This window comes from Megalops cyprinoides, chromosome 1 (assembly GCF_013368585.1).
Source record: "Megalops cyprinoides isolate fMegCyp1 chromosome 1, fMegCyp1.pri, whole genome shotgun sequence".
Lineage (NCBI taxonomy): Eukaryota > Metazoa > Chordata > Actinopteri > Elopiformes > Megalopidae > Megalops > Megalops cyprinoides.
The window spans coordinates 35,484,822-35,511,871 of NC_050583.1; the positions used below are offsets into that span (position 1 = coordinate 35,484,822).

Genomic DNA, 27,050 nt, shown 5'->3' on the forward strand with positions numbered 1-27,050 from the left:
CTTTCTCCATCTCTCTCCCCCTGTTCTCTGAAAAGTACAACGGTTCATTTTTTTGGCTCTGGCCCATTTTTTTTTTTTTTTGCTGATCGCTTTCATGTCCTCATACCAGAAGGGGCATGGGATGGATAAAGAGAGACTGTCACAGAAAACTAGGGTAGTAGAACAATGCAAATCTAATACATCTTCCTCTGTTTCCTATTCTTTTTCCACCCCTGTAGGCAAACCACATGCAAAGCCCTCTTAATGTCACAAGACCTAGGATTGATATCAGCATCTGATGAAATTCCATGTAAGCATGTAAGCATGATGAGTAATTCTGATGAAGTGGTAATTCTTCCATGTATGTTTGGCTTTAAGTGAAAGTTTAATTGGATTCCCCTAAATAAAGAAATAGCATCACTTACTGTGCTATACTTTACATTGCCTTTACAAACCTGAGTCGTTTCCCCACTCTCTCTAATCCTCGCCTTTCTTCAGTTTCTTTAGTTTTGTGTATTAGGACATGAGGAAATAGAAAAGCCAGAGTTTAAAAGCTTGCCACAGACACACATGGGCTAGTATAGTAAGAAACCAAACAGGGCTGGCAAATCACATCAACAACAAGATGCTCTAATGAAGAAAACATAGTAAAAAAAGGGGAAAAAAAAGTCAAATGTTAATGTAGTTTCCAGTGAGTCTACATTTTAATGCTATCAAGTGTCTGCTGTGTATCTGTTAACCTCTCGTTTTTCCTGTCTCTTTAGTCTGGCCTCAATCAGACAGAGTGCATGGGCCAGTGTCAGTGTTAATGCACTGAGCTCCAGCTGTCCTCTTGCAGCGCCTGTGTGGTTTCAGTGTGTGGTATTAACCCCTCTCTTTCTTTCCTTTCTCCTCCTCCTCCTCCTCTCCCACTTTGTTTCCTGAACCTCTCCCACTTTATCCCCCCCCCCACCACTGTCTGGGGCTTGATTTCAGCCACATGTGTTTCCAATTTCACCCATAATCTTCCGCCCCGCCATAATCCTGCTTAATTAGCCAATAAACTCAGAGCAATGGGTGACAGTGACAGAGAGAGGGGGTGAAGGATACAAAAAAGAAAGGAATGGGAAAAAAAGGCAGAGGGAGGGGTTTTAGGAGTCAGGAGAACACTTTTTATTTATTTTGGCATATGCAGAGAAGGGGGTAGGATAGTTTTTTTTCCAATCGTCTGTAGTTTATGACTCTCTGCTTGTATGTAATTTTCCATAATGTGCCCCATTTACAGATGTTTTGAATGTGATGCTTTTAAAGGTTTGGCTCCAGAGGAATTGTGCTCAGCAAGCTAGGTCTATGAGCAAGAATCTGAATTGCTCTGTGAATCAAGGAGGGCCAGGGACATCCTCTACCATATACCTGTGATATCTGAGTGTCTATAACACAATTTCCACTTTTTGGGGAAGGTGTGTGTGTGTGTGTGTGTGTGTGTGTTGGGGGGGGAGTAGTGGAAAGAGGGTGGAGTTTAATTTCTGGAATTTCTTCATCATGGGAACAGAGGGCATGGTTCAATTTAATCCTTAATGAGAAACAGATTTGAATGAGTGAGAGTATGTGCATTGTTGGGGGGTCTGCACAGAATTGCTGAATTATATGATCAGTGATCCTGGAAAGCTAGCTTTTTGCTGCTTTCTCTCCCCCAGGCCTCATGCAGCATCTCTGAGTGTTACCCTAACAGTCTCTGAGTCTCTCATCCCCCATTTCACCACTGTCCTGCTCCCTTTCAATTGGCTCCCCAATCTCCCTGAAAGGTCAGATTTCATTCAAAGTCAAAGGTGCTTTGTTGAATGGACAGAGTGCAGCAGAGTCAATGCTGTTACCCTGAGAGACACTGCAGCACAAGTCTATCTGTATTAGTACAGACTCTAGTGTGCTCAGTTGTTGTGCTCATTTTCCTCCTCTGTCTCTTCCCGTTGTCCATTCATCCATCCATCCATCCATCCTCTTTTCTCTTCCTTCCCCCATGTCTCTTTCTCCGTTCCTCTTCCCCCTCTTCCTTTCTTTCTCCTTGTGTCAGGGGAGGAATGTGACACAGTATAAACTTTACTCATACTACAATGCATACTGGATTGAATTTCAAAGCCAGTCTTGTTGTATAGACTGATTGAACCACACCAACAATTAACAGGAGATAGACTTACACTGTACCAAGAATACAAAAGAGAGACGGTCCAGTTTTTCATGCTTCTGTCCAACGCTGAAAAGGAGATGTATTTCGGTGCCCCTCTCCGCCACTCTCTCTCCATCTGTCCATCTCTGGGGAGTAGGCCTGTTTGGGTGTAGGGGGGCTACACAGATGGACTCACTGACACGTTGACTGACTGGTTATCACCACACTATACATGGCTAAAAATACACAAAGTGAGTGATGCATTTATTCAGTAACAATATTTGTCACACCAGCTGATTCACTGTTAAGCCATCTGACTATTAGTAAGAGACACACTAATGAACACTCTTGACATACATAACGCCAGATCAATACCAAGGCTGTAGACAAGATGACAACATATACACTGAGCTGTGCACTCTTAATTATATATCTGTTGTCATGACCTGGCTTCTTCAGTCATTGACTAGCTGACTGATACTGTTAGAGACTCGTAAACTGACTGGAACTCTTGCTCACTGATGCACGGACTAACAGACTTAAGGAAGAGCAAAATACGGTTGAAATTTAATTTGCATTGGCATCATTAACAGACATCTGTTACTGCCAGACCCATATCACCACCCAGTGGACAGGGATTGTACAAACACTAATTGAGTTACATCACTTTCACACCTGGATTGTTTGATTATTTCTTTCAAACATGAGTGCAGTTGGTTTGTTATATGTGAAACCATAAAGCCACCAAGATATGAATTAAAACAAACAAACCAAGACCTCCAAAAATGGGTTGTGGTGGTGGCGGCGGTGGCGGCGGTGGTGGTGGTGGTGGGGGGCTGGGGTGAATGGGGAGCTAGCAGGTTCAATGGGAAATGAAGGGCTTAAAAAGGGCACCAAACTGTGGTATTGTGGTGATTTTTTGTCTTCACCTCTGCCACCTTCCGTCTCCCACTTCTATTGCAGTTAGCAGGTGAAAGCATCAAATAAGAAACAGGAAAAACAAGAGCACAGTACTTCCAGAGAGCTCCTTTTCTCCTATGCAAGTAAACAGCCAGTAAATCTAGCGCAGATGAGAAACTGCAATGTGAAATCGAGGGAATTCTGATTTGGGTGTTGCAGCAAATGGACTTAAAGAAACTTAAAATTAATTTGTCTGTCAATGATTTCAAGTCCAATTGCATTTATCTGGTCTGAAACAAAGCTAGCCAACACTGGCAAAAAAACTTGGCAGGTCATCGGACCACTGATTGTAAGCATGAGCCCACAGGATAGGATAACTGTGCTGTGGCATAGAGTGACAGTCAGCATATGGGTTTTCCATCTGAAAACAAGGGTAAGAATGAACAGCAGGTCAATCTACACTAAAATCTACACTAAATAGCTGGACAGAAGTATTGCATGATGAGCAATAGTACAGGTAAGGTCAGAATTAATTCAGGACAAGTCTTTGATATGGAGAGCTCCAACACAAACTAGACACAAAACCAGTTCAGCCAGAGTAAATAAAAGGACTTTTAAAAGTATCTTGGAAATTTCAGCATAATCTGAGGTCTAAACAGAGACTCCCTGATTTACTTAATGATCATGCAGGAGGAAATAAAGAGATGTCAGAACTATGTCAGAACTGCCAGAGTTGTTCTGTCCTCAACAACCAGCTGTTAGTCACAAAGCCTTCAGTGTTTGGAATTTCAAGAAAGGAGCGCTGGAATTTCTACTGCTCACGGCATTTATTTTTAAAAGAGGAATTAGCAAGACTGTGCCCAGGTCTCACAAACCAGTGTATTGACTAAAATCACAGATACTCTGAAGTCTGTGAAGCCAATTACAGAATCTATTGGAGAAAAAAAAAAACGAAAACAGTAGAAATGAAAATAAGAGCTAAAAGTTCAAGTGGGTGCAAAATTGGTCAGCAACCACTGCTGAATAATGAAACTACAGTGCAGTAGATATACCCCCAGCATCAGAGGAACTGTCTGCAACCCACACCCTGAGTCCCCTTGCTGAAAGGCAGCCGGGAACATCACATTCACATTACATTACACATAGAGTGATGTTTTGATATTCATTAGGATCTTAGACATTGTGCCTTAAAGAGGGATTGTCCAACTCAGTCATGGACGAGCTGCTGACACCCCATCTCCTGATCCATGCCCTCCGTTGTACTCAACACACCACCATATGGGACTCTGATGCCATTGCATGGGGTTAGTGAGACAGGGAGAGGGAGGGAGGGACACTGGCAGCAAAGCTGTTTTTATTAATCACCGAATTTTCACAGATGACGCAAGGGCTGTCACTTTGCCTCTCCTCTCTCTGTCTGTCCCAGGCTCCCGATGCCTCACTCTTGTCAGACAGAGGACAGTGACAAACAGCAGGTGAGAAGAAATGAACCCCCGTCTTTCTCTTCCTCATCCTCATCCTCATTTCTTATAAATCTCTGTCCTCCACTGGATATCAGTCATTTTAGTGTACACTTCCAACTCCATCTCCTGCTCATTTTCTGTCTCATTTACATTTGCTGCATTATGAAAGGTATGTCAATGTGAATGTGAATGTCCTTTGTGAATCCATTAACATTCGGTGTTTTGTTGTCTGTACAGAGGGTAAAGCTGTCTTTGTAGGAAAACTATATCTGTGTCTGTTTCTCTTTCTCTTTGTCTTTTTTTAGCATAGAGTCTTAGCATAGTCTACCTTTAAGTTGCCATAATTTAAATTAACGCATACTACTCACATACTCATCTTTGCCTCCTCTGAAACTGTGGCATGTAGTATAATTGCATGCATTGGCTTTGCAGAGATTGGCAGAGAGTGGCAGAATTTGTTTGACATGCAAGACATGCTCTCTTTCTCTCTCTCTCTCTCTCTCTCTCTTTCTCTCTCTCTCTAATATATAAAAGAGAGAGGGGGTGAGAGATATAAGATGTAAGAAAGTGGTAATCAGTCTTAAAAGGTCAGACAAGAAGAGCAAGGAGCACAGACTAAGGAAAAGAGAAAGGGAGAGAGGGGATGTGGAAATACAAACTGCAGACAATTGCGTGAGTGAACAGGGCAGACGTGGCAGACAGTCTGTGATTAAGGAGTTCAAACCTCAGATTAATGCACTCAGATTACAGTCAGGAGAGCAGGGGAGACACACACTCACAGACTCTCACACACAGACTGACTGGATGTCACAAACAGAGAATGAGGAAACTGCAAAGGAGCCTGTCTGGGCACTGTATTGGAAGAGAGCAAATTAATTTCATTACTGAATATAACCACACAGGTTAACCAGATATGTAACTGAATAATACTGATACAAATGCAATACTGATTCATCATCAATGAACTGTTGTATCTGCACATACTGCATGCATGCATGCTAAACTAACTCTACCTCTATACAGATGTGGTCTTCCCTCAGAATAACAATCCCCAGCCCTGCTTCCTGTGTCTACTTTTCTGTGTGGGAGGGAGTTTTCGGATTATGTCTCTGTCCAAAAGCAAAGCTCACACCAAACAATCAATCTTAGGCACTTAATCTTGCCCTCTCTCTCGCTCTCTCTCTCCCACTCATCAAGCACACACACACACACATACTCACATACAATGCAGACAGCCCCACATGCATACACACATACACATGCAGACACACACACACACACCTGCCACGTAGTACCTGTCTACAGCATTTCTCTGCAGAGGAGTGATGAAAGGGAGATGAATAGGCAGAATAAATGAGAGGACAGATGCTTGTAGTCCTTAACCAGCTGTTCATCTGTTTTTAATCTTAACGTCAAATTTAGTGCTGGGGTAGAGGTGGGGAGACAGAGAGAAGGGTCACCAGATGATTTAGCACAGTAGCACTGACACTGCAAATATACACTGACTGACTAAACAATATCCTAAAATTATTAACACTAATTCACACACGCACACACACACACTCGCACACACACACACACACGCACACACACAGGTATTCATGTAACTCAATGTCTGACTTCAAGTATTTGAACACATCTCATGGTATTTTTTGCTAGTCTATCTGTCTTTGTAACAGAAGGTCTCAGCCTTTAGTCTTTAGACATGAGTGGCATGGTACTATGAATATTCAGAATCTTGAAAATATTTTTACAGTCTTTCTCCTTTGATGGATACATGGATACTATACATTTATTTAAGCACATCACATTTCTGTGATTTTGCAGTTTTAAATGATCATCTAAACATGTTCAGATGCTGTGACAGACCAACATGAGTATGTACTCTATCTGGTGTACTCCTTAGGCTCCCTTGTCTCCTCGAACTGCAAAGCTGGTAAGATGGGTTCAAAATGTAATGAATACCCCAGGTTATGATGAAGGTTGCAACAGAGCAACCCAGAGTGGGTATACTCACAGGCAGAGAACGCACCGTGACCCAGGTCTGCCACTGAGACAATGGTAAACTAAAGATGCCCTCTAAACTGCATATTGTTTATTCCCTCCTCCCCAAGGAAGAAATGTGTGGTAGCGGGAAGGCCAAACTGTGAAAGAACTGTGGGAATTTTTATAGAGAAACGTCTCAGCTGAGTCTGCGGGAAAGCTGCGGCGAGCTGGGGAAACTGTTCTCATTATGCAATGGAGTTTAACTATGGGTGCCTTTTAGGATACATTCTTGATGGTCTCTACTTTTTATTTTAAACTCAGAGGGCAAACCAGAGAAGGCAGATCAGTTTGGTCGGATCATTATTTCATTTATTTGTTTATTGGTGGAAGTGGTGGTGGCGGGGTATTTAAGTGTTGTCTTCAGCCAGATTAGGAGCACCAGCTCAGCAACTGCAAACCACTTCTGTAAAATATCAGTCTGGAGAGATGCAAGGACTTGTGGTATATAATATCCAGTAGGGCTGCTCGATTATGGCAAAAATCATAATCACGATTATTTTGGTCAATATTGAGATCATGATTATTTAACACGATTACTCATTGACTTTGGGAACATCGTGCATTTATTGAATTATAAAAAAACTTGTCTTTTTAGCAGTGGATTTTCTTGAACTTTAACCCTTTTGTACGTAACTTATTTTTTTATGCTACATAGCGCATGTGTTACATTACATGATTCGTTATGTTTTCATTCTTGACTCTGGACTCGACTCTTAAGCTTCTCATAGTTTTCAGTTAGCATTTGCTATATTTTTTAAATGTTAAATCGCTGTTTCCTCAAAGCTAAAATTAGGTAGAATTTTTCAAATCTAGTGTTCTAATCACCGGTTTTAGGATACGCACTAAACAGCAAATCACACCGGTGTGACTGTACACACGAAAGGGTTAAATATAATTCAACTGAAAAACAAATAAAAAAAATAAATGTAAATGTAACAGTACTGACTGATGAGCTGTTGTCCAGATGGCATATGTTTGAAACCAATTAAGTACCTTTGAGAGGAAACTATTATTCTTTGCTTACCAAGTAAGATAGTGTGACAAACTACACATTTACAAATTAAACTTGTTAACATGCTCTGATCTGCTGAAATTAAATAACTGAAATCATTAAAAGAGAGAGTTATTTGGTCTAAAATCAGATCTTCCATGTTTTATGTATGTTTTACCAATAGGTAGTGCCCACCTGGGTGGTGAACAGCAGCCATTTTGAACCAGAAAGATCATCACACATCAGATGATATGGAGAGAGAGGACGTTAAACTGGAGATTATTATATAGCCAGATTAAACAAGACTGATTGGAAATTTGTCCAGTACACTTCCCTTCCCTTTGGCAATGTATGCCATGCAATCTCCAATGACCACAAAGGGTCATGCAGTCATGACCTCAAATGAACTTCTCATCCCCTTTCACTGCACTGCACCTTACTGGCTCCCCAACACAACCTGCAGATTTAAATCCTTCAGTAAAATCTCCTTATGCTCTTAATGAGACAAAGAAGGTTAAGAGCTTCAAGTCTGGGACTAGTCTTGTTACCCTTCGCTGGACATTTTTGTAAAGATTCTATATCTAATATACATCTCATATACAATGTGGAGAACAAATCTGAATGAATTGCAAAATCCAGTCATTACCGATCGAGATAAATTTGTTTTAATGTATTTATATTTTATTAAATAAAATAGGAAAAGGAGACAGGCTCTCCATAGGGCTGTCCAAGCATGGGTCAAAATATAGATCTAGAATGCAATTTGAGAGAATGAGAACATGGCATGCAAGAAACAGGAGGCTGTTTATAAAGTCAAGTGGGAAACAAGAAAGCAGCATGAAACATACAAAGCAAATATGCTGAAATTTGCAAATTTCTTAGTTTCTTGTATTAATTAATATTATGCTTTACAGATGTCTGCACCCAGCTGTCATTAACATATTGTTTGTTATTATCATAATTATTGTTGCTACTGTTATGTTCATACCAGGAAACATTGCCAGTGATGTCTTTAAAAAAAGAAAGAATTTTAGTGCTGTCTGCCAAGTCTGCCTTATATCTAGCCTGCTGCCTGCTGTGCTGGTTGAGAGAGAGGGAGACAGAGAAAGAGAAAGAGAAAAAAGCAAAGAGAGAGAAACAGAAGAGCAGTAGAAGAGAGAAGTGATGAAGTTAAAGGGGTGGAGCAGACAGAGGTAGAGAAAGAGGGGGCAACAGTCTTATCACAGCAAAGCTTGGTGAGTTTCTATGTGGCTCTGTTAATTTTCCCGTCATAATAAAAACTGTAAATATATGAATCCACTTCGAATAGGTAATGTAATAGTAATGTTTGCAATAATGAATATGACAACAGTAATTGTACTCTCATGGCACAAATATCAAAAATGGCATAAACGATGCAAAAACAGCATTTATACGTTCTATCAAAATATTTCAAATTAAGGTGCAAACTGGCATATTGCATTCAAAATTCTATAACACATTATTCTCAGTTCTTAGACTTATCCCTTTTTTGGCATATTTGAAAGTGAAAACTGGTAGGAACTAGTAAAGATTGACAGACATTGACTGAGTGACAGATGGCCTGATCCACAGGGACCTGACAGTCTGTTATCAGGCGCTGCAGTATGCAGCATTGTAGTTTAACACATCATTCCTGGTTTTAATGTGTTCTATCTTAGTGGTTTGAAATGATTTTCTTATAATATTGTTATCATGTTGTATATACCATTTGGGTTTTATGTAATATTTCTATTTCAGTTGTTTACAAACATGTGTCTTTGTGGTTTGTCTCAGTTTTGGTTGTTTTTGTAACTGTGATTAGTAATCTCCTATGTGACCTGCATACTGAAACACTGCAGTGTGTCTTCTCTGTGCTCTAATTTGATCTCTAGTAACTACTCTCAGCTGTTAAATCCACAGAGGCAACATATTTTAAAATTTACCTGGGATAAACCTGGAAAAAAAGGCAGTGGAGCTGCAAATGAGTTTGGGTCTTCAGGCTGCTGAATAGCTAGTTGTAACCACAGTGCATTAAGGGGAGGCAATTGGTTAGATGTGGTACAGGTTGCTATCATGCCAGTTGCTATAATATATCATGGGATCCCTGTATTAGCCAGCCAATAGCTCAAAAATAGGGGCCTTCTCAACATCACACGCTACCATTACACTAACTTAGCTAATGAACTAATTTTCATGCACACACAGTTCATCTATTATGGCTATCAAATGTCTCCAACAGCCTCTGGTATTCTCCTGCCCTCTCTATTTCAATATGTCAGCACTGGCGTAGTCCACTACATGTTTTGTAACCCCTGCTCTCTTTCCTTCCTCTCATGGCAGTATGACAAATCAGCAACCAATCATCAAGACCAGCAGGGGGCAGTGTGAGCAAGATGGACAGGCACAGCCCAAATCCAGTTTAACGCATCACTGTGGGTGGATTGCACGCAACTTGCTGTTGGTGCTCACTGTGCTTGGTAGGTGCAGTGTTTTTGTGTCCAACTACATGCCGGTGTAGTGAAGGTACCCTCCGGCCCCACTTCACTTCAGCACGATGTGTCACATCTCATTTGACGATAAGGACTGATTACAAGGAAAACCTCATTCAGAAAGGTTTGGACCAATCCTGCTTTTCTGACACTAGCTGAATCACATTCAACAGTCATCCTTGCCAAGAGAATTTCCATATATAGTTACTAAAATGTGACCTATGAAACAGCTGGAGCAGAGATATCATATTAAAGGGCAAAGAATTACCTTTGTACACACTAATTTTCTGTATGGTAACAAATTCTATAGTGATACAAATATATGCTCTATGTGTATATTGTGAAGGTATTGTATAAAAGCCCATATGTTTGTAACCTTCTCATAATGAATTGACAACCAGCACTGTGATATTAAATAAACACAGCAAAGGTATGTTGTTACATTTAGGGAACTGGGCTTGATACCAGTGGTGCCAGGACTAAATTGCCAGAACTGTTTCAGTAAATACCAACCTTTGTAAATGAATAATTAGTAAAATATGAGCTATGTTGTTTCCTTTCATAAGGTTATCTGCTTAGAGAAATGTGGAGTGTAAAAGACCCAAGTTAACTGTACTTCAGCTCAAAGTTTCAGGAGTATCAGGAAAATATAAGATAAAAGTATAGGTTTTAAACTGTTTTTTGTCTGACAGCAGTACTGCTTATCTACTTTTATTAGGTTGAATGTCTCTATAGCCAGTATGTAGTGTGTCAGCAGATGGACTGTACAACTAAAACTAGAATCTGTCTAGGAAGGCTTTCCACAAGATTTTGGAGTGTGTCTGTGGGAATTTGTGCCCATTCAGCCAAAAGAGCATTTGTGAAGTCAGGCACTGATGTTGGACGAGCAGGTCTGGCTCACAATCGGCGTGCAAATTCATGCCAAAGGTGTTCAATGGGGTTGAGGTCAGGGCTCTGTGCAGGCCACTGGAGTTTCTCCGCACCAAACTCATCAAACCATGTCTTTATGGACATTGCTTTGTACACAGCGGCACAGTCATGCTGGAACAGGAAAGGGCCTTCCCCAAACTGTTGCCATAAAGTTGGAAGCATACAGTTGTCTAAAATGTCTTTGTATGCTGTAGCATTAATGTCACCCTTCACTGGAACTAAGGGGCCTATCCCAAACCCTGAAAAACAGCCCCAGACCATTATCCCTCCTCCACCAAACTTCACAGTAGGCACTGTGCATTCCGGTAGGTAGCGCTCTCCTGGCATCTGCCAAACCCAGATTTGTCCATCAGACTGCCAGATAGTGAAGCGTGATTCATCACTTCAGACGATGGGTTTCCACTGCTCCAGAGTCCAGTGGCGGCATGCTTTGCACCACTCCAGCCGTCACTTGGCATTGCACATAGTGATGTTGGGCTTGTGTGCAGCTGCTTGGCCATGGAAACCCATTTCATGAAGGTCCCGATGCACAGTTCTTGTGCTGATGATGCAGCCAGAGACAGTTTGAAACTCTGTAGTGAGTGATTCAACAGAGGATAGGTGGTTTTTACGTGCCACGCGCTTCACCACGCGGCGGCCCCGCTCTGTAAGTTTGCGTGGTCTACTGTTTCGTGGCTGAGCTGTTGTTGCTCCTAGACGCTTCCATTTGACAATAATAGCACTTACAGTTGACCAGGGCAGATCTAGCAGGGCAGAAATTTCGCGAACTGACTTGTGGCAAAGATGACATCCTATGATAGTGCCACGTTTAAAGTCACTGAGCTCTCCAGTATGACCCATTCTACTTCCAAGGTTTGTCTATGGAGATTGTATGTCTATGTGCTTGATTTTATGCACCTGTTAACAATCGGTGTGGCTGAAACACCTGAACTCAATAATTAGGAGGGGTGTCCACATACTTTTGGCCATATAGTGTATATTGTTTATGCCTTTTGTGTTGGATTCACTATTGGTTCAGTGTTTCCATGTAAGCAGGTTGCATATGTAACTTTTTGCTTGACTGGATTACAAACACAAGGGAACAGGTTTTCCTTGTGAGGTAATCATGGCCTTGTCCTATGACTTATTTACACTTCATAGATCAATGCATATGTTGTGAAATGAGACTTGTTTATTTTAGTGTATTCTGTAATTCAAGCATACCAAGCTTATAATGAATCAGAAATATGTGGATAATTGCTTACAGTACCAAGGACACAAAACAATACAGTGAGAAATAACAAATGAAATCAACTGCAAAACCAATACCTCAGCAGATGTATACAGCATTTTTAACTTCACAGCAGATGCATCATTGTATATTGCATTGGTTGCTGGGGCGTTACTAGTATGCTGTCCTACAATATGTTAATACAGAGTCAAGGAATATCAGACAACCTTACAAATGGAAAATCTGTCTGTATTTTCAGCGGCTATCCACATGTAATCTTCTATTAGAATTGTTTTGTTTTTTCATGATTTGTTCTGTATTCATTTGCCATATGAAAATAGTACAAATTTTGTTTTTTAAATGTTTACCACAGTTTGTGTTTGTCTCAGATATCTTCAGAAGAATTAAGAAATTTCAACACTGATTTGGAATAGTGTCTCGCATATTAGACTATAGCTCATTATTAATCTCAGCTTGCTTTCTCTATATCTCTCTTTAACACTGATGATGCAGTGCAATGTGCTTTCAATATTTATGAGTAGCATGAACCATAATTAACCATATTCAATCTTTTCCACTATGTTTGTTTTGACGTTTCCACTTTGTTTGAATGGGGTGCTGATGGGATGCTTTGTTTGTTTGTGAAGGGGAAATGGTAAATGCTGGAATGTTACTGCTGTATGTTGGGTAGCCATTAATTATAATGCGCATAAGTACAACATAAAAGTAAAATCTAGCAATATTAACAACAGTAATGATGAGATAGATTAATGCCAGTAACTAAATGAGTTTGTTTACGGTAGTTACAGTAATAGCTGCCATGCTTTGCAGTCAAATAATGCTGGTTTCTTGTGTGCATCAAACAGTTGCATTCAGTGAGACTCTGTGTTCCTTGGGTCACAGAATGTATATTTTGTTTTGTCTCCAAATCTGGTAAAATTGAAAGTGATGTGTTTATTTTTTAAAGTATGTATCCCCATATATATACTTACCACAGTGCTGGAGAAAGTTAACCTTTCCAACCTCTCGTGTCTCACCATCATCACACAATCTGTTTCTTTTTAGGACGTCCTGTGACGTCCCTTTTCAGTGGCTAGGTTGTGATCACCGAGTCTGTGTATTATTATCATCCATCTCTGCTTTGCTTCTCTGTCAAAGAAAGTATTCTGCTTCAGTCTGTTTTAATGTATGATCCTGGTTCATGCATATTACAGTAATGATGGTCTGAAGCTTGTGATGACTTCATGTAATTAGTAGAGATCTCACAAATGAGTTTCAGCACCAGATGTGATACTGGGATCAGTGTTTTGGATGCTGTATTAACTGCTCTCCCCCTGTCTGTACAGGTGTGATACTGGGGTCATTGTTTGGGATGCTGTTGCGGTACATTCCTGACCTGGACTCCGATACCCTGATGCTCATCTCCTTCCCAGGAGACATCTTAATGAGTATGCTGAAGATGCTTATCCTGCCCCTCATCATCTCTAGTCTCATTACAGGTATTTACATTCCCAATGCGAATATGAGTTAAACTCTAATTCAAAATCCACATTAACACATGTTTATGCTCCCATTAGTGCCATCCTTTTATCACAAGTACTGTGAGAGGTAACCATACAATGAAAATGTTTTCTTTTACATTTACTACAGTAGGTATTCATATTTAATAGCCATTCACTGCACTCAATAACTAAGGATGTAACCTTTTAAAATCTGCTGTAGTTTTGTATCATCAAAAATTATAAAAAGCCCAGAATAAAATGTTTGACTTTCTCGCTTGAAACAAATTGCATTCAAAAAGAGGGCTAGTATTACATATTCTTAAAAAGCTGTCTTGACCATTTAAAGTCACAATCATTGATCTACCTGTACATTTAGCCTGCACTTTCTATGCTGTTCATACTAGGCATAATTTGACAGCATGCTAACCAGCAGAGGGAAGAGACCAGCTTCAGACTGCATTCTGAGAACTGGAGCCAAGTATAATTTAAACCAGAATACACAGAAGAAATGGATCATTTAAATGTTTCAGCACCATAACGTGTACATGGTTTGAAAGTACACATGCAGCCTAGAAATAATATCTTGTTGCAGGGAGCTATAAATCAAGTGCCCAATTATCATTTGTGCATTTCAGAGGGAGAATGTCATATGTTAGTATCAGAGGGTGAAAAACTATGGAAGGAAATACAGCTGTCCTTGCTGTCACCCAATCTTTGTTTTTAATATGTATACTTACTACGCTGCAATGTTTAGGAAGGAACAACATACAAAACTTTGATTTTTATATACGGGCCGATAATACACCCTTTTTTTCGCATGCAGATGTTGCTTGATTTGTTGTTTCCCCTCCAACCACTAGAGGGCAATGGAATGCATGCCGTGCAATACAAGTCAAGCAAGGGCCATGTATCACACAAACACAAAAAAGGCTAATTAAAAAGAGCAAGAAAATGTCCATACAGCATTTAGTAATAGCACCAATATTAACCAACATCTGTGAATTGTATAAATTGTCCCCATGTGTTAGTAATAGATTGACATATTAATATAATTATATTTACCATCGCTCACCCTCCTAAGATTTTTACTGGCTTACTTTTACTGAATTAGACTTCAGACAATACGGTATACTGTACAGATGGGGCCTGTTGTGTAAGGATTAGACTGTAAACATGGGTCAAAAGGGCAGCTTTGGAAAAACACAAAGTTTGTACCTGTAAGTATCTATGTTCACAAAAAATGTCATTTTTTTGTGCACATAGATAGAAACACTTACAAAAAAATAAATCATTGCCATTGGCCGTCTGCCACCTTCCACCTTTGGGCAGGCTCAGCGCCAGGAGAAAATACACAGGGTGCAATTGCAATCCACGGGGTCCATGCAATCCACGATAAGTCATGAATACTATGTAGACATCGGGATATAAGGAGACAACTGGGGGTGCAGTGCATTCACGCATTTTTTACCTCTGGGAAAAAAATGCGTGAATCAACTCAGATCATTTTCATACCACAGCTGAAATACTGATGTCTTATTTTCCTGGGCACAAAGTGGCTTTCAGATTATGACTGAATTTTTAATGAGCTCAGGTAATTTTTCTGTCCCTCTCTTTTTCTCAGGATTGGCTGGCCTTGATGCTCGCTCTAGTGGGAGGATGGGCACAAGAGCCATGGTGTACTACATGTCCACCACAGTCATTGCAGCGGTACTGGGGGTGATCCTGGTTTTAGGAATTCACCCAGGAAACCCCAAACTCAAGACGCAGGTCAGCACAGGTCCTAAGAACCAGGAGGTCAGCAGCCTCGATGCCTTCCTGGACCTCATCCGAAATCTGTTCCCTGAAAACCTCCTGCAGGCATGCTTTCAGCAGGTGAGACCACAAGGACCCTCCATTAGATCAAAAGGTTTTTCCACCAGATCCTTTACACCAGACGTATGGCAAAGCACTTGGGAATTGTAACCTAAATCAGGGGTGCAGAACTGCAGTTTTTTTCCAATTCAATGATGTAATCTTCTTGAACATCTGCTTTAATCTGGAGGGACTGAAAGAGAAATGTCTATGCCTTGACAAAAATGTGAAACAGAGCCACAGATGTACATCCATCATTATGTGTACCTTTTTTGGTGATGCTGAAGGTCATCAGGGGATTAATGATGTAATTATTCATTAATGGTGTAAATGTTCATTAACATCTGGCTGCAGGCCAGTCAGAGGCAGCACTTTTGGGTGTGTGGATGTTTTTAACTGTACATTAGTACATTATGCTACAGACATTTTTGGCAACATTCTCTACAAAACCCACACTGATGTGTGACCCGGAAGAAAATCTCTTTTGCTTATGTGATCTTTGTCCTCTTAAGGAAAATAATCAAATCCATAAAAATAATGCCATCAAACTGACAATTATAATTTATGTTTTCTGAATATTCACTCGGGTTCATAGTGGGATTGAAGAAGCGGCATGAGATGTGGATGGTAATCAGCCCTGCATTTCTTTCCAGTCACATGTCACAAGAGTGAAATTCACATTTTTCCATTTTAATGCTGGGTGTGTAATACTGTCAAGGCTCAGGCAAGGACTCAGTCGCAGACCATGGGAGCTTCAGGTTCCAGGCAGGTTTATTAATATCGCAAGGCAAGATCACAAACACTAAACAAGCAGGGTCGAAACCAGAAAGGCAGTCCGTCAGCAGGATCAGGAACAGGAGGAGGCAGGATCGAGAACCAGGCGGGCAGGATATCAGGCGATCCGGGCAGAGCTGCAGGCAGAAATCAGGTCGAAGTACAGGCAAGGTCGAATAACGGGAACAGCACACAGACGAAAAACCGGCGGGGACGAAACAGGCAAGAAACACACTGTAGCGAACTAGCAACAGGACAGAGACACACAGGGAAGTTATAGGGCAGGGCTAATGAGGGGATGGGAAACAGGTGTGCAGGCAGGCAGGCAGGTGAAGGCGATCCGGTAATCAGGTGGGTGGAGAGAGGGCGGGGAGCGGCGCAGGGCTAGAACACAAGGAAAAACAAAAGCACATGGACCGGGGAAAACAAAAACACAACAGCTTGGGGGCGGGAGCGCTGACAAATACATTCTTTCTTAAAGGCTGTGTCATAATTTTATTATCTGAGCACAGTTCTGGAGAAGGCAACAGTTTGTGTATTTACGTAGTAGCCTACTTAGGAACCGTATTTATTTGAAATGGCTCATAAAGTGTAATTAATGTGATTCCTTATGATGTGGAGGATGGTAAGACAAAAGGTATCCAAAAAGAAAGACATCACAGACGTAATTGTGAATGGGAGTCACATCGTGACCTTTAACAGATCTACCTAAACATTCAATGAGGAGCAGGATGACCTCATGCCAGGAATGATTTACAATCATCACAAAAAGGAAATTAATTCCAATAAAGCATAATGATACTACATTTGCAATTTAATGAAGCCCCTGATCTTGAGTGGTGAAAATATGTGGCAGCCACAAAAAAGGTATAATAAAGGCTTTATTTAAACAACCTTGCAGGTGCCATAATTATAAAAATATATTTATTGCAAGCAGATGTGGGCCCACAGACCAGTATTGCTCTGAAGGTAATAACACAGCTGCACCTAGACTGTACCAGGCCATATCAGGGCACAGGCACGGACTCACAAGGAGACCAGGCGTAATCAGGTTCCAAGAGACTTTATAGGAATGGGAAATCGCATGCAGGGCAGGTTAGTAATGGCAGAACAGGCAGGGTCAAAACCAGAAAGGCAGTCCAAGGCAAAACAAGCGAGGAGCAGTGATTGAAACCAGGAGCAGGCTGGGTCAATCTGGGCAGGCAGGCAGAACAGGCAACCAAAGCAAGGCAGCAGGCAGGGACGAAGTCGGAAGTCAGGTGAAAGTCAGCACAGGAATAACACAAACGAATAACCAGGCAGGTACAAAACAGGTAGGGACTTGTTACAAACTGGCAACGAGATAGAGACAAGCAGGGTAGATAAAGGCAGGGCTAACGAGGAGATGGGATGCAGGTGGGCAGGCAGGCAGGTGGAGACGGTCAGGAAATCAGGTGGGCGGGGACCATCACTTTAACTCCAGCATCCAGGTAAATGAACCAGCTATATTATGCTATTGAATTGGGTATGTTGCACTGTTCAGTTAGTTTTGTCAGGTCTGTTGTCTCTGTTCAAGTGATTGCATTTTATTTTTTTCATCTCTTCAAATGCTATGAAAATCAGTAGCGAGTGAGTGTCCTGTAAGTGAACCAGACACTGTCCAAATGAAGAAAGAGGCTGACACACCACGCAAGTTTTGAAATCCGGGAAAGCACTGTGCGTCAGTACTTCTGAACAACTCCTTAAGCATTTTACATAACTCTTCAGTAAATTCCTCATCATCTGCCTCTGTCCAGCATGTATTTTTTGGCTTTTCATTGCATCAATTTTATTCCATTGCTAACTTGCTGCTTCTCTGTTCTTGTAAAGGAGATGTGTTATAGAAAACAGTTGTTTCCTTTTGATACGTTTTTTTCCCATTTTCTCCCCAATCTGGAATGGGCAATTCCCTGAATTCTGGAATGTCCAGTTTGTCATCATCAAAGTTCGGTCCCATTGCACAACCCCCACCGTCAATCCGAAAGAGGGTGGACAAGCACGTGCCCTCCTCTGAGACACGTGATGTCAGCCGCTGCTTCTTTTCGCACTGCGGTCCACAAGCTAAGCTAGCACAAACATGGGTCGGAGGAAGACATGCAGCTTTGGCACTTGGACCACAGGTGCCCGATCGACCAGCCGGGGTCGCTGTTGCTAATGGGACCGTAGCCCCTGCCAACGTACCCACCCCTATCCCCGGTGGAATGAAGCCAATGTGTTCCACCTGTGAGCTCCCGGTCACTGTCGGCTAGTGACATGGTCAGGTTCGAACCCGGGCCATAGGGCTCAGTCTACACTCAGAACGAGTGACACATGTTTTTGAATGGTTCTTTTACATAGCCTGTTTCAAGCTTGGTGGAACTCCACTTGCAGGTTGCAAGAGCAATTACTGTTGCTTGTAACCACCTGGCATCCTTTGGCCACTGCGGTTCTAATTCTGAAAAGGGAAAATTCTATTTTTTCCAAATAACCACTTCCATGTGTCTTGAGAGTTTTTTTTCACTGTATTCCTGTTCCTATTTATTTTCATTTTGCTGCTATTTGTTTGTTCATCTCCATGTGTTCTTTATATTAGAATTTATTCAAATAAGTTGAACACACCAATTGCTTGACATTTCAGATGCACATTTGAATTCTCTCTAAATGTCAGATGCACATGACTCCAAAGAGACACACATTTCTCCCAGATGGAGTTCCATTAGGTACTGATTCATGTTGCGATATTGGTATGACACAAACATTAACACATGCATTGACTCCTTCTCTCTCAGGTCCAGACCGTGATTAAGAAAGTGCCAGTGCCAGGCCAAAACCAGACAGAACCAGTAACTGTCAGTCAGAAGAAGCTGGAGCTCAAGTGGGGCATGAACGTCCTCGGTGAGTGAGTGAACGTGTAGCAGGGAGGGAGAGAGCATGTGCTGGGGAGAGGGGGTTTTGACAGAAGAAGGGAGAAAAAGCTTGATCTGAATCTGCGAGGTATGAAGACATTTATTGGTGAAAACAGGACAGGGATAGAGAGTGCTAAAAATGTGCAAGACAGAAGTGTATAATATGATTTCATAAACATGAACAACCTCACCAGGACTGCCATGTGTGTTTCCCAGGGTTGATAGGATTCTTCACTACCTTCGGGATCTGCATGGGGAAGCTGGGAGAGAAGGGGCAGCTCATGATCGACTTCTTCAACATCCTCAATGAGATCATTATGAAGATAGTCTGCATGGTCATGTGGTAGTACTGTAGTCTCTAACTGTGACAGCAGGCATGGCTTCTGCAGCTGTCTCTTCTCATTTCGGCATCAGTCCATAACACTTATCTTTCAACAGTTTAGCCTCACTCATTCATCTCATTTAAAATATGTATAGGTTAATTTATTGCTTTTTTCACCAAAAGGGTATGATATCATTTTCAAGGGAAGGAGCATGCTAAAGTTTTTAAATTGTGGGCTTAAAATTGTTGAATAGTGGTGTTAGATAACAAGACAGGCTGATGGGCATCTGGATGCCAGACATTTAGAACTACTAACAGTAATAAATTGAGTGAGCATTGGGGAAAGTGTGGGAAAGAAAGACACCAGAACAGATCATTTTTGGGAAATGCTCAGAAGAAGCAGGATCTGGATAACATAAACAGGGGGAAAAGCATGGGAAAAAATTTGGAGATGACAGATTCTGAGATGAAACTGTTGGCTGGAGAGGAAAAACCAGACACACCACAAGTACCCGTATGTGGATGTTTGTTCAATGGAATTCATGGAAGTCTCAGAAGTCACAGCAGGGCCGGGTTGTAAGATAAAAAAAAAGGCCTGCTGTTTTGAGCTGGCATTTCTCTCAAATGCCGGCTAGCAGATTCAAAGCACGAAATGTATTACACATTACCGTGAATAATTTCAAAACACTTGTTTTTAGAGCAATGTGGTGGACATCACCAGTAAAACCACAAAGCCCTAAGAAGTCTTTTGTGAATTCTGAAACGCCTCTTCAGCATAGCGGTGACCTGCTCTCTGTAGAACACACACCATGCTGCAGTGTGTCTATGTGTGGCGTGGCAGTAGTTCCCTCACCCTAAGCCCAGGCTCCCTGTCCCAGGTACTCCCCAGTGGGCATTGCCTCTCTGATCTGTGGCAAGATCGCCGAAATCGGGGACCTAGAGGTTGTGGCACGGCAGCTGGGCATGTACATGGTCACTGTCATCGTGGGACTCATCATTCACGGCGGGATCATCCTGCCCCTCATCTTCTTTGTCATCACCAGGAAAAACCCCTTTGCATTCTACGCTGGTATCTTCCAGGCTTGGATCACTGCTCTGGGCACAGCAAGCAGGTACTGGGTTCATCCCCACCTCCATCTATCTGAGCCTGCTCTCATGTGCGTGTCTCTTTCTTTATTTTTCTCTTTTCGTTTGGCTCTCTATGTGACCACTCTTTCTTTTTATTGTCTCTCTGGCTCTTCTTTGTGTAGTAAATTATGTCTATCTTTGACTCTGTTCCCCACTGGTGTTGCTAGCGGGAATGATGCTTCTGAAAGTTCTTTCTCAAGTCTTTCTGCTGTCTTTATTCTGTCATTTTCAAAACAGCCTCAGTATCTACAAACTTTAACTCATAAACACAACTCAGTTGTTACAGTTGTTGTTTATGTGTCACGTCTACGCCAGAGGTTCAAAGCAACATTGTTGAATTTCCATGGGGAAAAAGTCTCAACCTTTCATGCTGAGCTGGTGAAAACTGGTCAGTCCTTGCAGAACCATCAATATGTCAAAGGTAATAGGGATAATATATAAACAGTCTTGATGTGTTCCAGCTGAAGGAACCCTCCTCCTCCATTACACGGAAGAATTTCGTCAGGTCAAAACTGAGTTTATCCCAGTTTTTATCAACAAATGAATGGATATTATTCAAAAGTGAAAGTGTAATGGGAAAGTCAGCAGTATTCCATGGAAATTCAATCCTATGCTGGTAATTTTTGTCTAAACTTTAAGTCTTAAGCACTTTATTTTTTCATTTGCTCCATTTTACTTTCCTCTAGTCACATTAAACAGAATTAATTCAAGCTGAGTGAGTCCTATTATTTCTGCCCTTTACCAAAGGAAAATATTCACGACCTGCATGCCAGTGTGTAGAAAGTACTCATTCCGTAGTTCAACATCAAGAAACATTTTTGTCTTTTTTAATGCAAATACCTCAGGTCTCTATATTAATAAATGTCTATTAATGTTATACACTATACATATTTGTATTTACACTACTAGTAATATTCAAATGCTGTTGTATCCTTTTTATATCAACATTTTGGTACTGAATACTGTTTCAGTCTCTCTTCTTTATTATACATAAATACAAATTCCAACTTATTGGGATACAAATTCCAACTTAACTTGCAGTTTTTACATTATTCATTTATATAGCTGAATACAAAGACAATTCAGTTTAAGTACTGTACTGAAGGGTGCAGCAGTAGCACATCACTGGCAACCTTTGGAATGTAAGCCTAGCTCCTTAATCACTGTGCTGCATTACTGCTGATGATGATGACAATGATGATGATGTTGATGATGATAAATATCCAGATATGACACACATCTTGGAGATTGATTGGTTGATTAAGCAGAGATTTTTACTGTTTGATGCCCCCTTGTCCTGTTTCCCTGTCTCTCTCTCTCTCAGTGCTGGGACTCTGCCAGTTACCTTCCGCTGCCTAGAGGAAAACCTGAGCATTGACAAGCGTGTTACACGTTTCGTACTACCCATCGGTGCCACCATCAACATGGACGGCACAGCCCTGTATGAAGCCGTGGCCGCCATATTCATCGCCCAGATGAACGACATCGAACTGGATAGCGGACAGATCTTAACTGTGAGGTGTGCCTCATTATCTGTAGATTGAAGAATACTTTGTCAGCTTTACAAAGTTGCAGAAATTACATGCAGCAAAAAATCTAATTTAGTGTCATGCTAAATAACATATTCAGGTACTGTTCCCTTCCTTCACTCCACGCTACTTTATCTCTGCATTTCCATTTCATCTATCTAAACATGTCTTCTTTTGCTGTTACATATTATTGGAAAGTGCACACATAGTGTTTACAAGTTAGTTATTACATCCACTTTTAGCTGAATGAAAACTGAACAAAGAGTATCTGCCTAGAGTTCCTTTCTAGAAAGAGTTGTGGATTCAGCCACCAGGTTGTGCTATTTAACAGATATCTCTACCAGACGTCTCTCTAGCAGGATAATGGAAATAGTCATCAGTGTAAAGGGTGTGTATGATAGTGTATGGTAAAATAAGAAATTTATGGATTTTTAAAACTGTTAATTTTTCAATATTACTGACCCCATCCCACATACCTTATCTCACCCATTCCTTGACCCAAACAATTTGGTGGAGACATCATGTTAACAGGTACTGCCCAGGGTCATCATTTTTTTTTGTAGATAACTGAGACTGCTCTTTCAAACCGTTTACCTCCTTGAGTTGTTCGATTTGGTTTGTTCATCGGTGGTTGATTAGCAATGAGTTCTTTAAGACCTTCTATATATCACATATCACAGCATGTGGTTTGTCTTGGTATTGGTGTCCAACATGTCTCACAGGTGACACCCTCAAACACAGTGTGTGACCACAACTATGCCATCATACACTGTGCAGAAAAGGTTGCTCTGTCCACACTTGCTTCTGTGGCGTTATTTTGGATGTTGTTTAAATCTCATCTCCGGGGTGACCTGACCATCCCCTCTACTCCTCTCCCCCAGCATGACTGCCACCTTGGCCAGCGTTGGGGCGGCCAGCATCCCCAGCGCCGGGCTGGTGACCATGCTGCTGATCCTGACGGCTGTGGGCCTGCCCACACAGGATATCAGCCTGCTCATCGCCGTGGACTGGCTGCTGTGAGTGGGCAGTTTTTATTTAAATAAGGAACTTCCATGTGGTGATACTCAGCAAGCTAATGACTATGTTTATGAAAACTCATGCTGGTATATCACACTGCATCATGCTAATTACAGTAAATAAACTGAAGTAATTAAAGCTACTGGGAGCTAATAGGAAGATACTACTGGCGTCTGCTTTTTTGAAATTCTCCCTGTAAATACTGAGTTCACAGTTATTTATTGCCCTTCCATGGTTAAATGGGAGGGCAGTTCTCATTGTAAAGTGTGGTCGCCCATGTTGTGGCTGGCGTTGGATGCTTCATGGTCACCCTGCTCTCTTAGTGACAGAATGCGCACTTCCATCAATGTGGTGGGCGACTCATTTGGCGCAGGGATTGTGGACTTCCTGTCCCGAGTGGAGCTGGCCGATATCGACGGAGACACCCCGTTGCCCTATGATGACCTGCAGCCCTCCCCTCTTCTCAAGAAAACTGATGCGTTTGACCCTCTCAAGCCTCCTGAGTTACCCCCACGCTCTCCCAAACCTCCTCCATTCAACCATCACTCCCTCTCCCCTCGGCCCATACATTCCTGCTCTCCACGACCTTTCCACAGGAAAGAACCTGGATACTGCGCCCTACCTACCTTCGACAACCAGGTGAATGCAAGAAGTGTGTGAGAGCCATGCAGGGACACAAGAGAAATGGGGAGGGAGGAGTAATTTGGAGGAACAAATGAAAAAAAAAAAAAACTAATAACAGGTTTTGGCAGATGGGACAGGCGAGAGGGAGCTACAAGGGATACAAAGTAGGAATGAGGGCAGGAGGGGGAAATGAGAATTTTGAGCCAAAGTCTTTTTTTTCTCTCATTTAGGTTCCCACTCTCCCTTGCTGTTACCAAGACAGTGACAGGGAGAGGGATCGGCTGCGCAGGCAGGAAAGGGACAGAGACTGGGGCAGTGAGACTGAGGAAGAGGAGGAGAAAGAGAGAGTGGTGCACGGTGGGAGCGATGGAGACGAGAGTGATGACACAGCCTATGATCGCAAACATGAGATTCCTCCCGGCGACATGCCATGAGCATGCTGTCACAGCCTCTCCACAACAACCTGCACACGTCTCTCTAGTTTCACCATAGTTGCGTCAGTATGTCATTACTGTTTTATTGTGCTGTGAGTACATAATTACTATATGTTAACTTCTTATCACTACTTTACTTAGTAATAACATTACTTATCACTTCTAATCACTGACCAGATCATTTTCCTCCCCCCTCAAAATAGCTTCACTGCAGAAATTTGTGAAGAGGCGTGTTTGACAAATTAACAACTGTGACTTTGAATGAACTTTTGTTGATTCCAATTTTTGTTTTGTGTCATGCCCTTTACAGTCAGATTATCAAATTATCAGAGTTCTTTGCACTGCGTTTTGAGAGGGAATAAAAAAGACCTAAAAAACAGGTGAGACTGGATGGAAAAAAACTAAAATAATATTTTCCTGACCTTTTGCAAACTATGTCAATATAAATTTGTGATAATATGCAAGAAAAGATAAGACTACATATTACTTTAATAAACTGAAAAACAGGCTTTTAGGAAAGCTTTTTAAAGCCTTGGTTTAATTTTTGCCCATGTGTCCACAATGCCAGCATAATTGGGTAATGTGTTTGATATGTTTAAGCAAAATCATAGCATGATATTTGCACTAAAATCTTGTCTAAATTTTCAACATTCATTTCACTGCACATTTTACAGAAATACCATTTTTTTGCCACACACAGTGATTTAAATGATTCAAATTGGAACCAGAGTGTATCATCACACACACACACACACACACACACACACACACACACAGATTAATTGACTTTTTATATATGAAGCTGCTTTGTAAAGGGCATTGGTTTACAAAATGTGTATTAGTTTTAGCTCCTTTCTCAATCTTGTTTCTGCAAGTCTATCCTCCCTTTATTATCTCCCTTCCAGCACCCATTCTTCTCCTCCCCAACATTGCTGTTAAGTCTTTCTAAGCTACAGTTCCATGCCCTCTTCATTTAAAACACAAAACCAACAGATCAAACGATCATACAATATCACAAGCACAAAACTGTCATCAGCAAAATGAAGTAAATTTTCATATTGAGGGTTACATTTTTATCATACTTTACATACTTGTGATAGTATGCATTAGATTGCTTGGTACACATAATGATGATTGTTCATTGTGTTTTCAGCTCCTCATCAGTGTTTTATCTGTGTATGTATTCATTCACTTAGTCACTACTCTGTTCAGACAGTATATGCATTTATTTAACCTTTAATTTCATTTATTTCTTTATTTATTAACATTTTAACGTCTAACTCTACACACTGCACTAAACTTGTTCTTTCCTGTTTTGTTCAAATCCAGGTTATGTGTATGGTAAATACATTTTAGAACTTTGTTTAAAATGAAAATTGAAATCTGTGTTTGTCTGTGTATATATATATGGACATGCTATAAGTACATGCTATGTTTAGCAATACAAGTGTCAGTACTGTACATGCATGCATGTAATATCTGTAAAAGCATAATGTGGCATCAGGAGTGTTAGGATGTTAATAACTGGCTTACTATGACAACTTCTGTACTTTTTAAGTGGGATTAGAATATATCCCAGAAATAGGAAAAAGATTCTCTAAAACATATACAGACACACACACACTCACAATTACAAAAAGCATGATTACTTATAAACTGAAAAAGAAACAAAACAAAACCAAATGCTTAATCCATTCAAAGGAGGATTGGGTGTGTGTGTGTGTGGGGGGGGGGGGGGGGGATCGGAATGAGGGATGCAGGAAAAGAAGCAGATGGCTTGAAAGGCGTCATTACTCTTCCTTCCATCCAAGATGAGCCAGGGGCACTGTGGGTAATTATGAGTGTAACTAACGTCAGTGTTTAACCCCGAGACGTCAAGGAGAGGCAGGGGAGTGAAGAAATGTTAAATAAACAGAGCCAAAAGACAGAAGGTTCATCCAGCGCATAAACTGAAAGAGCTGGATAGTACAGTACAAAAATACGGACTGAGAAAAAGGGGTCACTAAACCCTAGTGAATATGTCGTGGGGACGACACCGTTTCACGTAACAAAGTGAAGCATTATTCCTAGGTATATAAATTATCAATTATAAATTATTGCAGCACCAACTAAGGAAGTACTCCTAAACATTTAAAGAGGAACTTTTTATATCTGGAGATAAAAGACATTGAATCTGTAGGGTCACTAGGGATACTGAATAATCAAAACACAATTTGTAAGCATAAATAACTTAAAATAACAGAAAAACCTTTTCAAAATAAATAGGCATTATTACAGAAAAAAATAATAGCATAAATATTAATTATGGTTTGGTGTTTAGCATTATTAAGAAAGATAACATGTTAAAGACGTGGAGAATGTTTGTAGCTGATGTCATATACTCAGTCTTTTTCAAGTGTTCCTCCTCGGTTAGGCACAACAGAGGCATGTGGCTCTGGGTCTCTTAATCTGGCTCTTCTGTGCAGGTTGAAGAAGGACATGACTGGATCCTGTGCTCTCAGTCCCTCTTTCAATGCTTATGGTCCTTCTTGGTTGGACTTGTAAGAACTGCTGTGGGTCTGGCTTAGCTCAGAGTTCTTTCACATTAGCAAAAGTCGTAACACACGTCTTGGTTCCTCACTGAAGCGAGAATGCTGAACGGAGGTTGACACGGTGTCACACAGAGTGAGCTTTGAACACGAGTTAAACTGTATTCTATACCTGTATTCTAGTTACTTTGTTCACTAGACCCCAGTTTCTTGTTCAGCAGACAAAGGGAGCACTCACCATGTGGTAAGACTGGGTCCCTTTGTAGACCCTTTGTAGATCCTGAACA

General features: G+C 41.1%; 1 protein-coding gene across 1 annotated transcript; it reads left to right on the top strand.

Moving 5' to 3' along the window:
• The first annotated feature begins 4,466 nt into the window (after positions 1–4,466).
• LOC118776319 (excitatory amino acid transporter 2-like) lies at positions 4,467–24,421 on the top strand. The gene is made up of 11 exons (XM_036526578.1): positions 4,467–4,497; positions 9,863–9,999; positions 13,498–13,650; positions 15,275–15,525; positions 19,065–19,170; positions 19,398–19,524; positions 20,382–20,615; positions 21,956–22,150; positions 23,042–23,176; positions 23,501–23,816; positions 24,032–24,421. Exons 2-11 carry the CDS (start codon positions 9,864–9,866, stop codon positions 24,233–24,235), a joined length of 1,857 nt encoding a protein of 618 aa, XP_036382471.1. The 5' UTR covers positions 4,467–4,497; position 9,863; the 3' UTR covers positions 24,236–24,421.
• The last annotated feature ends 2,629 nt before the right edge of the window (positions 24,422–27,050 follow it).